Genomic DNA, 21,044 nt, shown 5'->3' on the forward strand with positions numbered 1-21,044 from the left:
AAAGAGGTTTTCCTCTCCCACAAGTATAAATGTATAAAATACAAACTAGGCTTTCGTATCTGAGCGATATTTTCTATATCACGCTTCTGCTACAGTATTGAAGACACATGAATGGAAGAGCCTGCTGGCCAAATTTTTGGAAGCAATGAGCATTATTAATGCTGTGGAAATCATCAGGAATTTCATACACCCGAAAATCAGATTACTTAATAATAAGTTCTCTTCTCTTGCATTTGGGAACCTAAAAATTCTTTAATTCTCAGATTTATCATTTCAAGCTCTTGAAGTTGATTTCTTCCCTCAATCTGAAGGTGATTTATGGTTGCACTGTTATAGATCAAATAGTTTCATCTCTCAAACTTGCTGCATTTTCTCTAGCAGTTCTATCACTTAAGACTTTGATTTTCACAATAAAGGTGAGGTAAGATGAATGTGTGTGTGTATAAGAACTTGCAGTTGGACCCACCCACAGGTATCTGAAACTTTACAGTTCTCCAAGTTTAATGAATGCTTATTGTGCTCAGCATAGCAAATCTGAAAGGTCAAGTGAAAACGAAAGTATTATTCCACTCCTTTCTCACTGATTTTTATCACTGTGCCACTAATGGTTAAAAATTTTTAAAAAAAAATCCTTGTGTTCAAAAATTCGTGGCTTATGCTGTGGATTTGTGTTGTAGAAAAACCACGAGAGAGTTCTGCATTCAGACACGTTTGGGGAACACCAACTTAGAATAACCTAACCAAAACTTAGCACAGTCACAAGTAATGTTTGAGGGTTCTGTTACTTCCCGAGGTCAGATAAAACCCCATGACTGAGTCTGTAAGTTCCCCCGTTCCCAAGGTCCGCTTTCTAGTGTTCTCATGTTGCTTGCATGTCATCCAAAACTGTGTGGAAGGACTTAAAAATTCTTTCACTCTCACCCTGCTGCTGTCAAAGGCACAAGATACCAGGTGCAAGGTGTCTGTAAGTCCTGTTATTGTTGCCTTCTGCTTGCGTCTCCTGTCACTAGTGCCTGAGGTCAGGGCGTGATGGTGTCATGCCCAGCATGCTTCCCACAGCCAGCAGTCGGCCTCCCGGTAAAGTCATCTCCCATCGTCTGCAACGTGAGCTACAAACATCTTAGAGCTGCCTGTATCTCTGAGGAAAAGAAGGAAAGATCCTGACGATATTTTAACCTACATGTGCTCAGACATCAATAGCCCAAGGGACTGTGCATCATCATCTTTTTTTTTTCTGGCCAGTGCATGGTCCATTTTAAGATGTTCTGTAGCTGTCCCCTGGTTGATGGCTTCACGAGGTGTATGTATCACCCAGCATTAAATGTAGGAGCATCTCTGGGAAACATAAACACATACCTTTACGTTTCCTGAGTTCATCCTTTCATTATATTTCCAGTGATGTACCAGAGGAAAAAAATATATTTTCTAAGAAAACGTGCATGCTAGTTCCTGTCTTCGCAGAGGTGGTGCAGGTGGGGAATGCAGGCAGGCAGAACCGACACACCTGCCTGCTCTGCCCTAACTCCTGCGTCCCTTTAGAGATTCCAAGAAACACAGGAAATATCCTTTCCTGCATTGTGGTTTGGTGGTTTGGGTTTGTTCTAAGCAAAAGGCTGGAAGCTGCGGTAAGATACCTAGTCTGTTATTGTGAACCTGAGTCCGAAGGCACGGGCAGGCCTGGGATGCTTTAGCGTGCAGACTTTGGCGTGACAGCGTCCTCCCTCCGTTCTGCAGGATGCTGAGAGCAGCTCTGTGTTAGTGTGGTCGGAGGGTGACTGCTTCTTCCCGTCTGCGCTGAATTGTGCTGAGAAGCGAGCCGAGGAAAGCTGTGATAATGAGCCGAGCAGTAGAGAGGGGTGATTTATGGTGCCTGCTCCTGACAGCTCTAGCGCAGAGATTCCCAGGGTATCTGATCGCGGCATTAGCATGCTGACAGCTCAGCATTTAGGACATTATGGTAATTTATCCTGCATACGCTGTCACCTGCACTGTCAGAGTTTCTTTTTAATGATGGTATAACTATTTTGTTTGTTTGTACTGCATTCTTTTCATTTGGCTAATGTCTTCTCATTAGATTGCACCTAGTAAATGAGAGTAATTAAGTGTTTCCTATAGCTCAGATGCAATGATTAAGTTGCAGAGTTGGTGCTGATTATGTTTTGTCATTTATCTCTATTAATCTGAGAATAATCCAGATGATGAACACATGTAATTTTTTAGCTAATGTTCAATAGATGAAATTTATAGCTTCTCAATGGAGTCAAACAGTAAGAGTGTATTTATATATGAATAGTAAGTAACTGTATTTGTATTTCTGTTAAATAAACATAGAATTATCTGTGCAGCAAAGGAAAAAACAACATCTACTGAATATAGAGGTTTTTACCTTTTTAAAATGCATTTCTGTATGGGGAAACTACTATTCATACTTCACAGTGAAGGGACTGTTTATTCTGCTTTCTCAAACATCTACAGAGAAACCTGCGGTGATATTTTTGAGGGAGTTTCCTGCTGTTGTTGACTGTATTTATTACTGTTAATTCTAGAACACAAATCTCATCTTTAATAGCAAAATGTAGTTTTTGTGTAAATGCTTCCAAATTACTCAGTTTAAGAACAAAAAAACCACAGAAATGCATCAAATTAAGCACCCCACAACAGTTTGTAAATCTTTATTTAACTTTCAAGCTGCAGACAGAAAAATGCTCGAGAGTTTTTTTCTTCAATATATGAGGCAATAATAAAATGTTGATAGAAATCATAAAGGCATCACCAGATTTCAGGAGTATCCTGAGCTGTTTGATCATGTTCCTTTGTTTTCCTGGTTCTGTGAACATCCTGGCACTACTTTTTCTGAGTATGTCCTTTATGGAAGGCGGGCAGCATAGCCCATCGTTGTTTGGAGTTAATGCATCAGAACTCTGATAGCTTTGCAAGGTGGCAAGTTTTGTGTGTCACCAGTTAACGTGTGGTGACATATGCTTACAAACAAAGGATTTTTTAACATATATGTACTGCACTGTATTACTGCCTAATAGAGGAATGTTGTCATTGTTACAGCTGTGTCCATACGGTATCCGAAACTGCTGCCTTTTGACAGGTGTCATTTATATTTAATTAGCCTTTGTTGCATCCTCTGTTCAGTTTTGTATGTACAGTGGAATGGCCATTCAGTCTGAACAGTTCCTCTGGTTTGGACGACTGCTTCTTCCGTAGTGTTTTTCACTGAAATAATGGTTGAGCTTTGCTGGGGACCTTTTGCTGGTGTTTAGTTTTGGGTTTCTTAAGCTCACGAACCACTCCCCAATAGGTCTGGGGCTGCTTCCCTCTCCCTGGAGCACCCCACTGCAGCCCGAACCACTTCTGCTGCTGGGGAGCGGAATCTGAACGAGTCATTTTCTGTCCGCAGTGACACGTCCTGTGCGTTGAAGCCTGGTCCATAAAATCACTCAGATTTGTCCTTGGTTTCAGGTGAGGTCACCCTCACCAGGTGAAGGGAAGGCGATAGTGGGTTTGGAGCTGTGGGGGTGAAGTGGGCACAGAGGGAGTTGGACTTAGTTAGGATGAGGAAACTAAGCTGAGGCATCTGAGGGGGCAGTTCAGCATTAGCTCATAAATTTCAGGGTTTTTTTTTTTTTCAGTTTGTGCACATTTGTTAGGCTCACTCAGCTTTTTCCAATATGTCTTCTAGATGTGTCCACAATTATTGAAGGATCCAGTTTTCATTTTTCAATACAGAAAATAGCATTATTGATATAGCTCAAGTAGACTGCTAGCTTGAAATATATGTTAGTCAGATCAAATTGTTCTTCATTAACAATTATTTTCTTCCTATGAACATAAATTTTGGGGCATCAGCATTCTTTCTGGAAAGGCAAACACTCCGTTATGTTTATATGGGTCACTTCTAGAGTAGCTGCTTAAAATCTCGTGTGCTGAATTCTGTTATCTTTCCTCTTGGGTGGATCAGGAAAACAGTTGAAGCAGCCAGTGATGGCTGCTGGGCTTTCATTTCTTTGTGACTGGTAAATGAAACACATGCAGCCTCACCAAACTACATGACTAATGACAACCTCCAGTGGCTCCTGCAATCAAAGATTAATTTGCTTTATCAAGTTTAAAGAATAGTAGGCGATAAATCATGTCAAAAAGAAATAATCAGTGGCAGGCTGATGTTCTTTTGCACAGTGGAGGACAGGTGCAATAGAGGATTCATCTGCCATAGACTGTTAATTTTGTTCTCACATTGTTGTGTTAATTTTTATTTAGTTCATTTTTAAGTCAAACAGGATGCATTTTTGTCTAAAATATATAGAATTGGTGTTTAGCTCTAAAATGAAATACTTGTTTAGCGTCTATTGCTTGGCATCAAAATATTTTCAACTTAATTCCTTAATTGGTAGATATATTTCATTGCCATCAGTTTTGCTGTCTTGGAGCACAGTTTAAGGTGAACAGGAATAAAAATGTGTTGTATGTATCTAGGGCATACATAATACATGTCTTTTCCTTGCCGTTGATTCCTGTTTAGCTACATCTCCTCCTTACTCTGGGTGTGGGAGAAGTGTGAGTTAGTCCTGGCAGTTACTCTTCTGCTGCCGTTGTTCTGGGCAAAAAGTGGACAACTGGGCAATTAAGGCCTTGACCCGCCAGGGGACTTGATTGCATCTCCTCTGGTCCCAGCGTACAGCACAGGGAGGGGTCATCATGCCGCAGGATGGGGTTCTGTATGATTTTCCTTCGTGAAGTGACTGTGAGACGGCAGCTCTGTCACAGTTGTAGTTACTGAATGTAATCATTGCCATAAAACCTGCATTAAAAAAAATACCGGGAGTAAGTCCCTGCTAAGTGACAGAGGCTGTACAGTATGTCATCACAGCGTTAGCATGGCGCTGTCTCCGAGCTGCATTTCGTGGTGAATCGTGTCGTACAGAAGGCAGGGACCGCAGCGGGTTCATTTCATGGAAGATACTGAGATCCTCTGCTGGCTTCCACTCCAGCTACACACTGACTGTTGGCCATTTTCGGTTGTTATTTCAGTTAAACCATGGCCCAGTTACTTGGCAACAAAGTTTTTCTCTGTTTAAAAGACTTTTAGTGATGGAGTGATGCAGGTTCAGTGAAGTTCGCGCAGAAGTGATGCGATGTCTTTATGATGGTCCATGAGCCCTCTAGTGGCATTGCCCGAGTCCGGAGGCTGTGTACAGCTGCACGCACCTTCAGAGGGGGAACCCAGCAGCAGAACAGCACTGCCCTGCTGCTGAGGGGACTGCTCCACAGCTGGCTCTTGAGGATACAGCAGATGGGCTGTTAGGGACCCGTCTGTCCGAATTTATCATGTTCAGATGGAAAGATGCAACACTGACCATGTGGATGGTGAGTTACCGTACATAAGGATTACATGGTTTAAAAAACCTCTTGTGAAGTAGAAGAAAAGAATTTTGCACAAAGGCTGAGTTTGGCAGAAGTAGGCTTGAAGAACATCATAGCGATTGAATGCAGCTTCTGGGTGTCCACGGGGTGCAGGCAGTGCTGGCGAAAGGGCTTTCATTAGAGCGTCAGTGTCCCCCTTCGTCACACCGCAGCGGTGTGTCACTAGTCTGCTGGCTGTGAGGGCTGCAGAGCGAGAGGAGTGTGGCAGGTTGTGTGTGGTGGTGTATTAACAGGTCTGTCTTTTGACGGTACCATTCGAAGAGTTTTACCTGCCTTCTGGCTTGGGCACTGGCACTCAGTCTGCCCAAGGACAATTCCTTTGTCCTGCTGACAGAGCTGGAGGAACCCAAACAGGGACGTACGGGGGAGCCCTGAAAGTACAGCTGTGTAACGACTGGCCTCCCTCACTCTTATTTCATTTTATTCTTAGTAAGGCAGGTTTCTGAAATGATACAGCAATACAGCTTCAGTTCCTTTGCACCATGCTGGAGATGCTGGAAAGTGGAAAAGGCAGGTTAATCCTCCAGTAAAATTGTCTTACTTGGGAAGCTGCATTTAAAAGTAGGGGAAAGAAACCCACTTTTTACTTACTTGTCTGTATCTTCAGTTACTAAAAAATCCGTGCTGTCATTTTTTCTGTCTCTCAAGTTTATGTGTAAAATGATGTGTAAAAATCCATGTGTCTTTAATTTTTCTGTGTAAAGTTATAACACAAATTAGTGATTAAAATAATTCTCGGAGCACAAATGGAATTAAATTTGCACTAACATTAGTGATATAAATTTGAAATTCATAATAGTTAAAACAGAACTACCTTAAAAGTAAGTTCTGTAAGAGAATGTAAGCGTATGGCTGAATGGGGATGAGCTGAGGGGCAGGCTCACCTCCCTCCAGGTGCGGGGGGATGCTCTGCCTGGCATGGCCTACGCTGTGGTTCATTTAAAAGACATTCAGATGATAAGATAAATGCCTGTAAAGCCACCCTAGATCACATTGTGATGCTGATGGGAAGGAGAGGAGAGTACTTAGCAATGTTCCTTAGAAAACACAGTCCGCTCTTGCTGACTCTCAGCGTGCTATTAGGGGTCAGCTGTTAACAGTGTGGGATGTGGCGTGATGCCACTGCTCTCTCCCAGCACTGTATGGTCCATAACTTGGTATCTTCTCGTACTTGTAGAGTGCAATGCAAACTTGGAGTTCTTCAGGCTGGAATTGAGATGATTAGAGTTACACCTGGTTTACTGTGATGTTACTCCTACATAAGTCTTGGCTAATATTTAGTATACTGGTGGCTCTGGGAATAGATCTGGGGAGCAAGACGAGAAGAGTCTGTCTTTGTTTCTTTTGGGCCAAAAATGAAACGTAATCTGTAGTTCTGTAACTACACTGGCAGAATGAAGACATTTCAGAAATTTCTTTCAGCAGTCGTCAGGAATATAACCCATCATAGCAGCACTGTCACCCTGGAAAAAAATCTCTAGCTGTCTTCAAGTTGGTAACAGATGAGTGAAGATAGGTAATAAATAATAGTATGGAAACTCTTCTTGTTTGAACATATTTTGCCGAAAGCACTGAATATGAAGTTGGGGGAGAGAAAGGAGAAACATTTTCTAAGTATTACTGACATACTCAGAATTTATGACGATGTAGAGGAACACCTTACGGCCAACTGTCTCCTTTATTCACAGATGTTCTAAAGCAGTCAGAGCTTCATTTCTTTCATACAACAAAGTCAAGAGTTAATTCATTGTTAATTGTTGAAAGTTCCTTTTTCTAGTGTCCAGAGTTGCCACAGGAGGCATCTGGCTTCCTTAGCTTGTGTTTGATGTGTTCAAAAAATGGGGGACGCTGACAACCTTAGCGTTTTAAGCAGAATGACTTGGGTTTGTATGTGACGTGCTTCAACTGGAAAGCTGGGTTTTTTGCCTGATGCAAACGTGTGGTTTAGTTAAAACAAAAATGCAAATGAACACTTTTTTCCAGAGCGTGTGGTTCACATTTGTGTGAGGCTTTCTCAGTATCTTGTGTACCGGCAAGTTATTGTTCTTCCTTCCATTAACCCAGTTCGGTATGACAACTAGTTCATCTTGGTGCATGTGACCAGAGGAGGAGCAATGATAAGCTACCTCACCCAGACAGTGCAAGGGCTGGGTCAGTGGTGGCTGTTATTTTGTGTGGAACCATTCTTCAGATCCCAGATCGAATTTGCAGAACATACGGCGTTTGGGCCGTACGTCATATATCATTAGATACGCACATCCTCCCAAAATTATTTCCCTCAGACTATTTAGAGCTCTTTCTGGCATTTGCTTTTGTGTACTTGTAGAGTAAGCCAAAATTAGCAGTAGTGTTACCCTGATACAGCTCCATTCACAAACAGGAACGTGTTCTTGAGGCAGACAGGCTTCAGCGCGCTTTTGTTAAACATCATGGGAAGGCCGATGTCTGTCCTCGGCCGCTTGCCATTCTTCTGAAGCAAGGAGGAAAAAAACCACACCAGTATTTCAGTGATCTGTTCCACATAGGTTTCATTTGTGTCTTCGTCGTTGGAAGGGGTGGTAGTTGGCGTCAATTTGGATCAGAAGAACTGCAGTTAGGAAGGCCACGAGGAAGGTTCCATATTATTTCTCCAGAGCATTCTCACTGCGGACGAGTTGTTTCTTGAGGCAGGTAGCTCTATTGAGAAAGAAGTCTTCTGAGAGCAGAAGTTTTTTTTCTGAAACAGAGTTTTTATATCAATTTAAGTATTAAATGATTTATATAGGTATCATCTACACAATAACGCAGCTTATTGCAAGACATGTAGAAACTTTTGTGTGTAAGTTGATATAAAATCATTATTATTATTGTAGATTTTGTAAAAATGTGCACAAGGAACCGCTGATTTAAGTAGCATTAGTATGATAGACCATCTCTAAATGAGCTCCTAACAGCACAGATACATTCTAGTTAATGCATTTTCTTTAATAACCGTTTTCTTTCTGATCTGCTGAACAGCCGTAACGTTTAAATAGTGTTTAGATTTGTATGTAATCGTCTAAACATGTGCTCTTGGAACTAAACAATTAGTTTTGCCTTATCCCTGAAGATAAGGGTGAGTCAGCACCAATAGTGTGCCTTGACGCGGTTCACCTTCTTTGGTCAGTAGAGCGTGGTTGTGTCTGACAGTGTTCTGTTATCTGTCATGTTTGCATAGATTGGATTATCCTGTTTGCTTAAGAGGTCAGCAGAACGACCCAAGCTATTGCTCTGCATGTTACTAAAGACCATTGCAGTCAGTCATTCTGTGAAAAGATGACATTGCACGAAGGTCTGCGTGCAGAGTGTGGATGATACGGCCACGCTTCCAGGTCCTGAAGGACCCGTAGGTGTGCGTGTATAACCCCGGGCTGTCGGAGGTGCTGCCTGTCTGGTGCTGCTTCTTGTCTCTAGCACGAGCCGCTGTGTTCCTGGCTGTGATCACTCTGCTGGGACTAGCCCAGATGTTGGATGAGATGGCCTTTCTCTCTTTTGTTCAGTACTTTTCCCTCTTAGCCTCAGTGATAGTCAGGTTTTCTCCAGCCAGAGCCAAGACAGTTTGGGCTCTGTGTTGTTATTTGCACAACTTCAAGGTGTCACCCTTCTGTTTTCAGAAGACTTTGTCAAGAGAGGCTGAAGTCTGAAAGGTCCCTCATGTTACTGAGAATAACGATTGATCGGGATTCTTGAGTGATTTTGATTGATCAGTGTCATTACGTTTTATTATTGTAAGCTTTCTGGTAAATACTTGTGGAACTGTAATTCTGTTCCCTGCTGGTGATCTGGAGTCAGATCTATTTCTGTCCTATCTGTGCAGTATATTTGTCTTTTGATTTCCTTAACTTAGAGTATGCTCTGTCAAATTTTGGCTACATTTATAGGATCTTGATTTCACCAAAAGCTTGGTATTGACAACTTTCTCTTCAAAACTCGCCTCTCAAAGACTTTGTGTTCGTAGGTCAGCCCATGGCGATCCGATCTCCTCAGCTCTTGCTTGATTTCAGCATTCTGTGTTTCAGCTTAAATTCTTGGGTGAAATTAGGAGTTGTTGACTTTTCAGTGTCTCAGCATCACTATTTATTTCTGTATTTAAATATATCTGTAGCTCCTCTTGAACTGAACTGTTGTTTCTGAGAGCTCTGTTAAATGCTCCCTCCTCTCTTTGCAGTGCTTTCTAGGCACGCTGTTATGCAAGGGCCGCTCTCCTGGTATAGACACAACAGGCTCCGTTCACTCTTTATTCTCTACCATCTTAAAATTGCACCTATATTTCATCCTCACAAGTACACAGACAAACCTGAATGAGGAAACCATGGCCTTTGCTTTGTTTGTTGTCCTGGTCGCTTGGTTTGTTAAACCTCCTTTTTGTCTGCTTAGATAATGAATGTCTTTGTCTTGATGGTTTAAGCACTGATGACACGTACAAAACACAAGAAAAACCCGTATTAGCGAAGTAATCCTTTGGTTACCATAGGGAAAGGTGGCCCTAGGATTCAGGGAGTAGAAAAGTGTCTGAGAACTATTTCCCGTCTCATTTTGCATCAAGCAATGCTCAGTCAGACTGAAAGATCTGCCCCACAGCATCTCCATTCCAAATGATGGATAGTCGTGGTGCTGGTGTGCTTGGTGAGGAATGCAGAATCGCGCTGCGGCTTTACCAACGTGTCGCGGTTGTTATCTTAAAATTGAGTAGCAATATTTTAAATGTTTTTATTTATTAGTAGGGAGCTAAGGTTTGTTTTCATGCTCAATTAAAGAACTGCCATTTTGGAACGACAGCAGTGAGAAAAAGTTGTGTGAGCAAAGCAAAACCGAAGCCACGGGGGCTGTATAAATAACCGTGAGTGGAGGAAATTAATATTAGAACTACACATTTTAAATTTAGATGCGTGATGATATAGAGACAATTAAAAAGAGTAGAATGCTTAGTTTACTGATTGGTGAGACAGTCAAATTGTGAGGAACAAATGTATGAAAATAGCTCAGCACCTCAGCCTAGAAATAATGTGGTACTAAAGTAAGGGGGGCTGCACCTCGGCGATCTGTGAGGGGTAGCTGTGACTTCTAGGCCAGCCATGAAGAGAAAGATGTAAGAGCAGTTCAGTGGCTTTAATAGATATGTACAGGTTTAAAGCATTTCTCGGAGAGAGATACATGGTGAAATAAGACTGCAGGGGTTTTGGGTTCAACTCTGTCTTAACCAAAATATGCCTTCCCAAAGCGCTGATACCTAGTTTAATTAAAAATACAAATCCTGGATTTGTGATGGAGAATTATTGTTCTATATTGCAGTAATATTTTCCAATTATTCTTGAAAACATTACGTAGTTTTTATATTCAGGAGTAAATCAGTGTTGTCACGCAATAATTGAAAAATTGGTGTTCGCTTTTTTTTCCTGAAGATAGCTTGCAGGGCATACTTCAAAATGCATTTTATTTCAAAATTACTTTGTACCTGAACTGCTTAGACCAAATTTTTTGTTACATTTTATGTTTAATTATGTAAATTGGTAGAAAAGCCTTAAAAAGTTACCCTTTGTTTAATCTCAGATGTAGCTTCTGTTTCACGCTCGTCTGTTTAGTAAAGGGTCAGATTTTCTTTATGTGGTTAAATAGAACATAAATATAGACATTTCACACGATGTACCATGTAAATGTAAGCCTTTGTAGTTACAAGTTTTTGTAGCTGGAGAATTGTTTTAAAAGGCATGTAATTTATTAGCTATCAGTAGCTGCTTTATTGCCTTGCCGCGCTGCAGTAATAAATAAAAGAAAGTGAGCTGATTTTACAAATGGCACACAAGGTGCACATTTTGTGAAAAAAAGTCTTTTTTTAAAGAATTGGCATTAAATCCTTTTTTTGTGATGACAAAGAGGCTAAGAGTGCAAACTGTATTTTCTGTTTATCGAAAACAGAGTCTCTTTTTCTCGAGGGCATTTTTTCCTATGATCATCAAGGGATTTCAAAAGCAATAAAGTGTGGAATCATTGTTCGACTTGAACAGTATTAAAACTTAGGTTTTAATTTCAGTGAAGTAATAAGATTTGAACCTGTCTCACATTACAGCACTGTAAGGCATTTAGCAATTGTATTTTAAAGGAGGTTTTTAAAATGCAGCTCGCTTGTAAGCTAACCGTCTGCCTAGTAATTAATAGTTTCTCTTCAGCAGAGGCTGTTGTGAATCATAGTAAGAAATCTCAGTTTTGTTAATAACAAATTAGGATAATTGTAAGGATGTTAATTTCTAATTAGTTTAAACCTACAATCTTTTTTGCCCCTTTCTGAGATTGGTTTTCAAATGAAGACAAAGTAGAGATTGAGGGTTTCAGTGTGATTTTCACCTTAGAATTAAAAAGAAATTATCCTCATTTATCAGTAAATTTCAAGAAACTTTATTCCTTGGCTAGGAGAGCTGCCTGCTGAGAACCGGGTCGGATTTAACCCGTTACCATACTTGACATATGCAGAGCGCTTCCCGCCCCTGCACTGACATGGGGAACTCCGGCAGACGGGCACTTACCGTGCACGGTTTTGCACGGATATTCTTGAGGTTCCAAATGTAAATTATCTCTTTGGGTTGGCTGATGAGAGTAGCAATCAGCGTGCCTTGTAGCTGGAAATGCCGGGGTTCGGAGGAGGGAGGAGGGCCGGTTTATGCAGAGGTGCATGCTGAGAGCAGCCGTCAGTGTTTGGCGCTGGAGTGGTGAGCTATGACCTTCCGTGGTGGTTCTGAACGGTAACTGCCTCCATTAGCCATAAGGTTTGTTTCTTTATTTTAGTAGATGGCCCAGACTGTAAATATTAGAGGATCTAAAATAAATCAACATATTATCCTAAGGATACAAAACGTAAGAGCTATTTGTGGTTAGAACCTTTGACAGATAGTTTGGATGAGGCAGATGATTGCCCGCCTCTCGTAGCTGGCTTCCATTGCCGTGCCTGCAGGCGGTTCGGTGTTATAGTTGTATATTGATGTCAGGGTTACTACTGAGTGGCTCGCAATGACAGATGTCTATAATTACAGGCAATGCTTCCAGTATTTCAGAAGAGCCAGCCTATGTTGAACAATTATCTTATTTCTGGCTTGCCAAAGAGGGTTGTTCAAATTGCTAGTATGAGCCGGGGTGGCTGTAACACCTCTCCTTATGCCCTGGGATAAATGTGCAAAAGCACTCTCGCGTACAACCCCGGTGCAAAACCCGCTTAAAATCTGCAAAACCGCCGAATTTCGTGGGCTTAAAGGCTCGATCCTGAGCGCTGTGGGAACCTGCAGCTGCGTGAGTCAGGACATGACATCGCTTTGGATTTACTTTATAATAAGTGGCTGTGATTTTGAGTGTTATTAGCATGGAGGGGGGTTGCACCTAAGCGTACTGGGTGGGCCACTTGTTCAGCTACAATTAAGCAATGAGTAAAATAAAGCCGGGCCCTTTTAATAGTTACAGGGGCAGGTAAGAGTGTCAATTCCTGCCACTGAAGAACCTGCAGTACTGCATCGTTGGGAGTGTCTGACTGGCGCTAATCTGCCCTTGTAATCCGTACAGTGTTGCTGCATTTCAATCACTGAGGGGGTTTTAAAGCCGCATTTTGGCTTCGGGTTAAGCCAATACCTGGCTGCGTGTGTGGCTTCAGTCTGTGCAGTGCAGTGTATAGCTCTGGTGGAAAGGGCAGCCCAGAACTGCACTTCAGAAATGCACAGTCTTCCACACGATGCTCAAAAAGTAATAGCTGTTAGTAGGACTTCTTGGTTTTCACTATAATATTTCTACTTTAGGCCCTGGAGGGGAACAAAAGAGACAGCGGAATTAAAACTCTCTAACGGTGCTTTACAAAAATGAAAATCTAAACAAGACTTCTAAAGCTAAGCACCATTTTAACAACTGGCTAACTGAACAATTGGCAGACAAACCATTGGCTTTTTTTTTTACTTTTTTCAGAGAATGCTTCTCATGCCACCTCAGTAGTAACAGCAGTTAGTTCACTGTAGGTCTCCCATAGTAAGTTCACCTGAATTGCCAATCTTTCTTTCAAGGTTTTCAAAAAACAGTATTGAAGAAAGGTAGAAAGAAGCAAAGTACTAAATAAAAGCTGAGAGAAAGTAATTGAAATAAAGCTCAATTTCCGTTTAAGAGAAGGTTTATTGCTGACATTGCGTGGGCGCTCTCTGGAGCAGGAGGTGGAGAGTTCATCCCTCCTGCACCCCAGACCCCTCTGAATTCTTTTGCTCCGTTGAGCTCACGGGGAAGGGTCTGGGGAAGAGGGACTGGACAACAGCCTTTGTGGGAACGGCTGGTAGCTCTTGCTGTCTGAACTTGTGGTAAGAGTATTTGGACAGACTTGGAGGGAAATAACATCCATAGGAGTGACTGAGGCACACAGCAGATTGACCCTTTCCCCTACAGCCTAACGCTTGGTTGTAATAACAATACCCTAGTTTTCAGGTGTTGTTGTACAGTAGGTCTCTTTCAATTGCCGATAGCTTTATGCAATATTTCAATTCAGCTTGGTCCTTAGGTAAGGCAGTAGGTAGTATATGATTTATTTAATAGGTGTAGTTCCTCTGGATGCTTACAAAGACATGCAGCAGTACGTCCTTCTGCAGCACAAAGCCCAACTTCATCATTAGAGGTCCTGCCTGCAACTCCATGAGGCAGTTTCTTACGGCCTGGGTTTTCTCATCTGTGGAGCTAACTGTAAAACAACAGATTGGCCCATTCTCTTGGTTTAGACTCTGAGTTAAGGGTGGTTTGAGATCTTAGGTTTTTAAGAGAGCTGGTCAGGAGTGGAAGTGACCCAGGATTTCCTGTTATGGAGAGGATAGAGAAGCCCTTACTTTGAGGTAGAGAGGAATGATCTGGCACCCTGAGATGCTAATCAGGGGATTCCATTCAGGTTTTCAGAGTGAGTTGTCTGTGGCATTTGGAAGCCAGGTCCCTGCTGTGTTGTAATGGAGCTTTTAAGAGCTGAAAATCCAGAAGACCTGAGCATGATTTAAAAAGCAGTGGAAATTGTGAACTGTATCGTGGCTCTTGATACCAAGAACAGAAGTTGTGGTGAGCGTGGAGCTGTGGTGGGTGTTTAGCAGTCTGCTGGAGTCACCCCTGCGCGGGGTGAATTCCCAACAGACCGCAGGGAAGGACGGACTCTCCTCAAGCTGCTGCCTGTGCTCCAGCTCAGCTGCTCACAGCTCCTGTCAGGATGGGGTAAACATCGGTCAGGTCTGGTTTTGCCCTCAATGTTTGTGACAAAATACTTTAATGATGCAGAGATAGTTCTCTGCAGCAAGGCCTGGAGAGCTTCAAGGAAGTTATAATATCTTAAGCATTTACGCTGTGCCTACGGGTAATAACTTTACTGTAATTTTCTGAAGATTCATTATCCAAAATCTTAATTCATTATAATAGCCCTTATGAAACATATAGAAACCAACATTTTCTTGTGTTCTCTTATTTGCACAGTGTGAGAGATTCATTGCTCTGTTTTAATTTGTTTCATGGGGTGCATTTGAGTACATTCCATACAGTGCTGTTATTGAATTTCTGCGACTGTCATTATATAGCCATACAACCTTGAGGAACTCATATTCTGCGCTTCCCAGTTCTGTAATCTGCTTCACATTTAAGAATTGACATAATTATCTTCTTCAGAGTTATAATGATAGTACCAGAAAGAGAAGACCTCAAAAGACAAAGCAAAGTTAAGCATATCTAGGGCCAAAGAGTAAACAGAAGAATAAAGTTTTTGTCAGCCTATTGTATTATTTCTCCATTTTCTTGACATACAAGTGCTTTACTTTTTAAAACATTGCTTCCACAATTTTATTTTCTTGTCCTTTTGAAACGTACCAGGTACAGTTCAAGTAGTTGGGAAATGTACAGTTATGTGATTTGAACCACTGATAAATCTGCTGGTTCGTAAAAAAAATTTCCTTGGCACCAGAGCTTGTGAAGCTGCTGTTTTCCTTAAACATCCTGATGCCACCAAGGTGGTTATAATGGCATGAACAGGGGGGAAAAAAGAAGGATCCCTGCATCCCTTGCCTTCACACACGCTTTGGGATGTTTGAAATTGTTTTTGATTGTTATTGAAGGCGTTCTGGGGGTCTCTTCTTTCTCTTCTCTTCTCTGTTGTGACCATTGCTGTCACCTTGGAACACAGGAGGGTCTCTTGGGTATCGGTTGCAGTGGTGGCTTTAAGGACCTCGAGTGTGTACGTGTACCTGTGAAGCTCCTCAAACAGTATGTTCCCACTTCTGCCAATTTTTCACTTCAGTTCGTAACGGTTGTAGGAATGGGGTGGTGATGGTGGGGTGTTTGACCGTTAACTGCGGTTTCGGTGACACCACGGCGTGATCGCGCAGTGCTGTGTGTCACTATGGGGTTTGTTCTGGAAACTGAGTCCTGCAGTTGAGAGGATCTGGGAATGGTTGTGTAAAGGTTTTCCAAAAGTCTTGAACTGGGTGTTTCCTACTGGCAGTTAGTGGTCTTGCTCCTTACTTGAAGTGTCTGGAGGGAAGTGGAAACATAAGCCCTGGGGATTTTTCTTGCTGGAAGAAGGGAGGGGGGGGCCTCAAAGGGAGAGGGTCCTCCAGGGAGGTCCGGTGGGCTCCCCAGGGCTGAGGATCTGCCATCACCCTCGTGGCTCCAGGATGGGAGCCCAGCTGAAGATGAGATCACTTCCACATCCTTTTATGACCCCTTTCAACAGCATTTTTCTCCGCCTTTTGAATATGCAGCACGGTCTTTGTTATTGAAGTGTGTTTTATTATTATAGGTCCAAAATGCTTTATCATTAATTTTTTATAGTGCTTAAAAGTCTAAAGGCGTTTCGTTGTTGCGGTTGGGGGTTGTGTGCTGTTCTATTTTTACATGCTAACAGCGTGTGTTGGTTTTGAAAATGATTTTGCAGAAGGTGTTTAAAACATCACGTTTATTTTCGCTGACGATTTGTCACGTTAGGGAAGGGGTAGGAGTTTTTATTACATGCACTGTGTTCATGCTGACTCGAAATGACCCTGTCACATGTGAAAACAAATCAGATTGTTGCTGTTAATGAGCTTTTCAATTTACTATTCAGTGGATCAGATAAGTGGATTTAAGAGGTAATGATCCTGCTTAGCACTCAAGCTTGGCTGTCAGATCCTGGTAGTTGTGGGAAATCCCCAGGGACAAAAGCGTTGACACAGTTCTTGATGGGATAATGGGAATCAAAGCTAATGGATGATAAAAGGAGTAGTAAGAGTTACAAGGATAATTGTGGATTAAAGCACTGCTCTTTGTCAACACTGACTGCTGTTTTAGTATTTTATTTGTTAAACTGAGGTGGGGAGAGCCCCACTTGACAATAGAGCACAATGGTGCTGCTCCGAGCCCCCGCTCCCACTCCCTCTCCCCCCTGGATTCCCATGGCAGAAGGGAAAGCTCCTCTGACATAGATCTGTGTTTGCTGATACATTCCTCGCTGCCTCTTCTTCTCTTTTCCTCATATCGAGCACAGAAATTCTTAAACTTTGCTAAAATTGCGGCTGCTGTAACATTTCTCACTTAGAGAAGATTTTTTTAAATTAAAGATTTTTTTATATTTGAATATGTTCTTGTTGCTATGTTTAATTGCTGTAAATTAGAACTTCACATTTACACTGTGAACGTCAGCTTTTGCAGCGTTTGAAGGAAGGTATTGTGTATTACAATTGTTTTCATATTTGAATGTCTTTCCACTAATTTTGCCACAGTAAATTGCATTCATACAATTATAAAAGGATTGATTAGCTTACAAGTTAAGTTACCCTCGATCTTGGTGCAGTTTCTGGTAAGAGCTGCAAGTTTACTCATGCCTTTATTATGCTCAGATTTAAAACTGAGGTCTTTGGGACATGAAAATATAATTTTTATTGTCTTATTTAGTAGAAGTAGTAGTAGTGATATGGACTTCCACAGAGGTAGAATACTGCTGGGGTTTTTTTTGAAGCCGAGTGATGGAGTTACCTCACCAGCAGAGAGGAGGTTGGTAGAAGCCAGCCTGGGTACAGTGCTGGAAGGACTGAGGTAGCTGAAGTTCCTTGTGTGTGCGTGGAATGTGTAATGTCAGGGAACAGTATTGACAGCTAGATGGCACCAGGCCTTCACCGCTGGTGACCGAGGCTGGTGTGCTCCACTCCTCCTGGACCTGGGTGGTTCTTGACTTGATCACATCATGTGGAGCAGTTACATGTAACCCATAATACTTGGTTGAGCGTTACCAAAGGTTAAAATGATTGGGATGAAATGCTGTGGCTGGTGGAGGTGCTTAGCCCAGCCTAAGCAGATAGCAGTTAGTTAAGCTCGGGGTGAAGCGAATTGGCAGAGGGTTGTAAAGAAGCTTTGCAGTACAGCTCTCCCTGCTGCTTCTGCAGTTGATTTAACCCAGCTACGTGTTTTCATCCAAACTAAACGTTAGGCTGCTAAAACTACCAGAAAATGTCATGAAGATTACACACGAAGGGAAAAACCATATTCACTGTGTCCTGCGAGAGTTACTGCATCGTACCAGCGGTTTGATCTGGTTGGCAGGGTCCTGGAGAAACCTGGCTGGTTATATGTGCCTGGGTTTGAAAGAAAAGGGGAAGAGTACTCAACTAGGAGTTACTTGGCTGCCAAAGCCTTTCTTCTCCCTTCGAGCAGACTGAACGGACTGTCTGAAGAGTGCCTCGCTGACCAGATTTTGTGACTGGCGGTGCAAGGACACAGACCAACAGAACAATGTTTTCTCCATCCCTTTGCAACTTTTTATAATAAAACAGGGGTTTTTAAATAGAGACTGTATGCTGTGAACAACGAAGAGAGTTTAATGGGTAAAATTTACATCTCCTTTGTGGGGAGAAATGTATGCAAGGGCAAATCAAAGCCTATAAATCCCAAATCCGTGGAACACCACCGGCGAGCGTGTAAGCCATCTCTTAGAAAAGCTTCAGCTAGGCTGGATGGACAGGCGTTTGTGCCTGTACCTTTCTCATGCAAAATCAACATAGGGAAGTTTTAGAATAACTGAAAATGCTGGTGCTTGTAAATGCCTGTAATATGTTACTGTTGAAATGTTTATTTCCAGGTGTATGCCCGGATGTCAGAAGTCTTAGGAATAACAGATGACAACCATGTTCTGGAAACATTTATGACAAAGATGTGAGTATTCACTCGGGTTCTCTTCTGTATGTGGTTTTGGTTTGTCTTTAATGATTACATAAAATCTGAGTTTTATTTTGTCATTATGTTTTTCTTTGCAAGAAAAATATTTTCCATAAATTTTAAATATTTGTAGTAAGGGATAACCATTTTCAGAAGCACCCACTGAAGGTACTGCAGGCCCCTAAGTAAATACTTACTAGATAGATCCTCCCCAGTGCCTGCACCCCTTCTCGAAATGGTTTGTGGGAGAATATAGCTGAGATTTCACAGACTCTTGCTCAGTGACAGTCTCCATCCCTCCCCATTTCTCCTTCCTTCACCCTCAGATGTCAGTGGAATTGCCTGTAGAACTTTGTGGTAATATACAGTGAGGAACTGTTTGGGGGAGGCTATTTTGGAGTGCTTTGGCAGATCTGCCACAATTTGCTCTCTTAAAAATGCAAATTCACAGAGGAGGATTTTAAGGCCTCGTAGAAGGAGACAAGAGGCATTGACTGACTTCATATCAGCTGATTTCTGGTCTCTGGCGTGTGGCAGAGTAAGATGGTGTGCGATTCTGGCAGATAAGTGGTGCAATGCTTTCTCTTAAGAATAATATTAGAAAATTACTCTGGAGAAGGTACCTTTTTCTCATGCCTCTGCTGCAGCTGCTTTCCTTCAGTACCAGCAAAACTACCAGGATTTCGTCTTTTATTACTGATGTCCTTCTGAGATTTGGTAGTTTCTCCTGACTCAGAGTTTCATCTAAAATCAGTTTTGCTCTTGAAGCAAAACAAAATGATCCCTCAAAAGTTGTGAATATCCACTAAAAAAATCTGGGAGTCCCCAGGAGACAATGTGCTCTGTGTGTGCCTGGAGAAAAAGAAACAAGTACCATACCTCTCTATTCTGCATTGAGGAGTATGCTGCATCCCATCATTTACTTCATGTCCTCCAAATCTCACATACAAGACCTTTAAATACTTCCAGCAGAATTTGACCCTCCAGAGAAACATCTCTGCTGGCGTAGCCAGGTTAGCTGTGACCTGTTTGGCCACTGTTAAACATGACTCGTCTTCTGCTACCATGACTACCAAGAGAAATAGCAGCAGTTAAGACAAGGTCATTTTCTGATGTAACTTAACTTTTCTGTGGAAAACAAGGCATAAATGCTTTCTTCCTCAAAACCAGAAGCAGAGTGTTATGTTTTGCCTTAGGATAACAACAGTAGCCTTCAAACCTTGATATTTATCTGGAGGATGCTTTCAAGCCAGGTAAATGGAGGGTGATGAATGATAAAATATTGATGGACGCTTATTGCCCAGTTTCTGGAAGCAGTCCATGCCATGGTACCAGACAGCTGGGCTTTGTTTCGTTGTTTCAGACTACAGTGGAACTTAAACAAGTGAGGAAAAAGGGGAGAAAGACGACTGCTCTTTGGAGACCAGGTGCATCAGCTTGCCTGTCTTTCTCTCCTTGTTGCTGCCATTGAGGGGAAACCTCTGTTGCCTTTGCCAGCTGAGGAAATTTCCTATCGTTTAACAGGTCGTGTGATAGGTGCTATATGTGTTTAGATTGGATAGGGCTGTATTTGCATTTGCACATGTACTGTAAATTAAGGAAAAGCATAACTGGGGTTTTAATGTTACGTGGGAGATTTTAAAACCAGGTACACAAAAAGCAGAAATCAGAGCTGCTGTTTAGACAATGTTTTTTGTTTTCTCTTTCCTCATGGCTTACTGTATTTTCCTAAAACCGTGAATTATTCATTGATGAGATGGAAGATCGATTTCATTTTACAGAATGGATGTTGCAGCATGAAATGGACAGTTCAGACCGTAGCTTTAAGAGTTGGCTGTGAAACCCCCGTATAAACATGTTCATGTTTGTGTCAATTGAAATAAAGGAGCTTCTCCCCAGTGCCAGCCTGCCAGCTGGAAAACCTGGGTGTGAAACCTGAACATACTGGTGCGTAATAGGACAACCCAGTCTGGCAGCATTTGTGGTGCTCTGCTCCTGAGAATAATCTTAGCGCATTCGTAACAGCAGCAGGTAGGATATGTGACTGTGAGACCATTCACCACCTTCTCCTGTGGATGTAGGCGGTATGTTTAACCACACTTATTTTAGGAAACCACTTGGTCTACTGTTCGGTCTTACCCTACAGATCCGTTTTTTCTTATAGTAGGTGTAATTTGTAATATGTTACTCCCCAATATTAGGTCAAAAGGAAACACTAGGGAATTTTAGTGTGCGCTTTCTTGTTGAAGTGGTGGTGTTCTCATATAGAAACTGCACAACAGTGTTTGAGACTGGATAGTTTCTGTTAATGCCAAAAATTAATGATTATAGAGGCGTTGTACTTAAAGGAATATTGTTTCCTGGCTAATGGCAGCCAGTCTTTCAAATCAGAAGGTTTTGGAGAAGGCACCTTACTGTAATCTGCCATTAGC

The 21,044-nt window shown here is 42.0% G+C and overlaps 1 protein-coding gene across 1 annotated transcript in view; it reads left to right on the forward strand.

Moving 5' to 3' along the window:
- The window catches only part of RANBP17 (RAN binding protein 17), a gene marked incomplete at its 5' end in the record, with an annotated part of 126,982 nt that overhangs the window by 55,408 nt on the left and 50,530 nt on the right, over positions 1-21,044 (forward strand). The window contains one exon of the mRNA XM_010144332.1: positions 18,536-18,609. Coding sequence (XP_010142634.1) covers positions 18,536-18,609 — 74 coding nt within the window. The remainder of the gene's footprint in view (positions 1-18,535; positions 18,610-21,044) is intronic.

The sequence above is a fragment of the Buceros rhinoceros genome, unplaced genomic scaffold (genome assembly GCF_000710305.1).
Source record: "Buceros rhinoceros silvestris isolate BGI_N320 unplaced genomic scaffold, ASM71030v1 scaffold691, whole genome shotgun sequence".
NCBI classification, from domain to species: Eukaryota; Metazoa; Chordata; class Aves; order Bucerotiformes; family Bucerotidae; genus Buceros; species Buceros rhinoceros.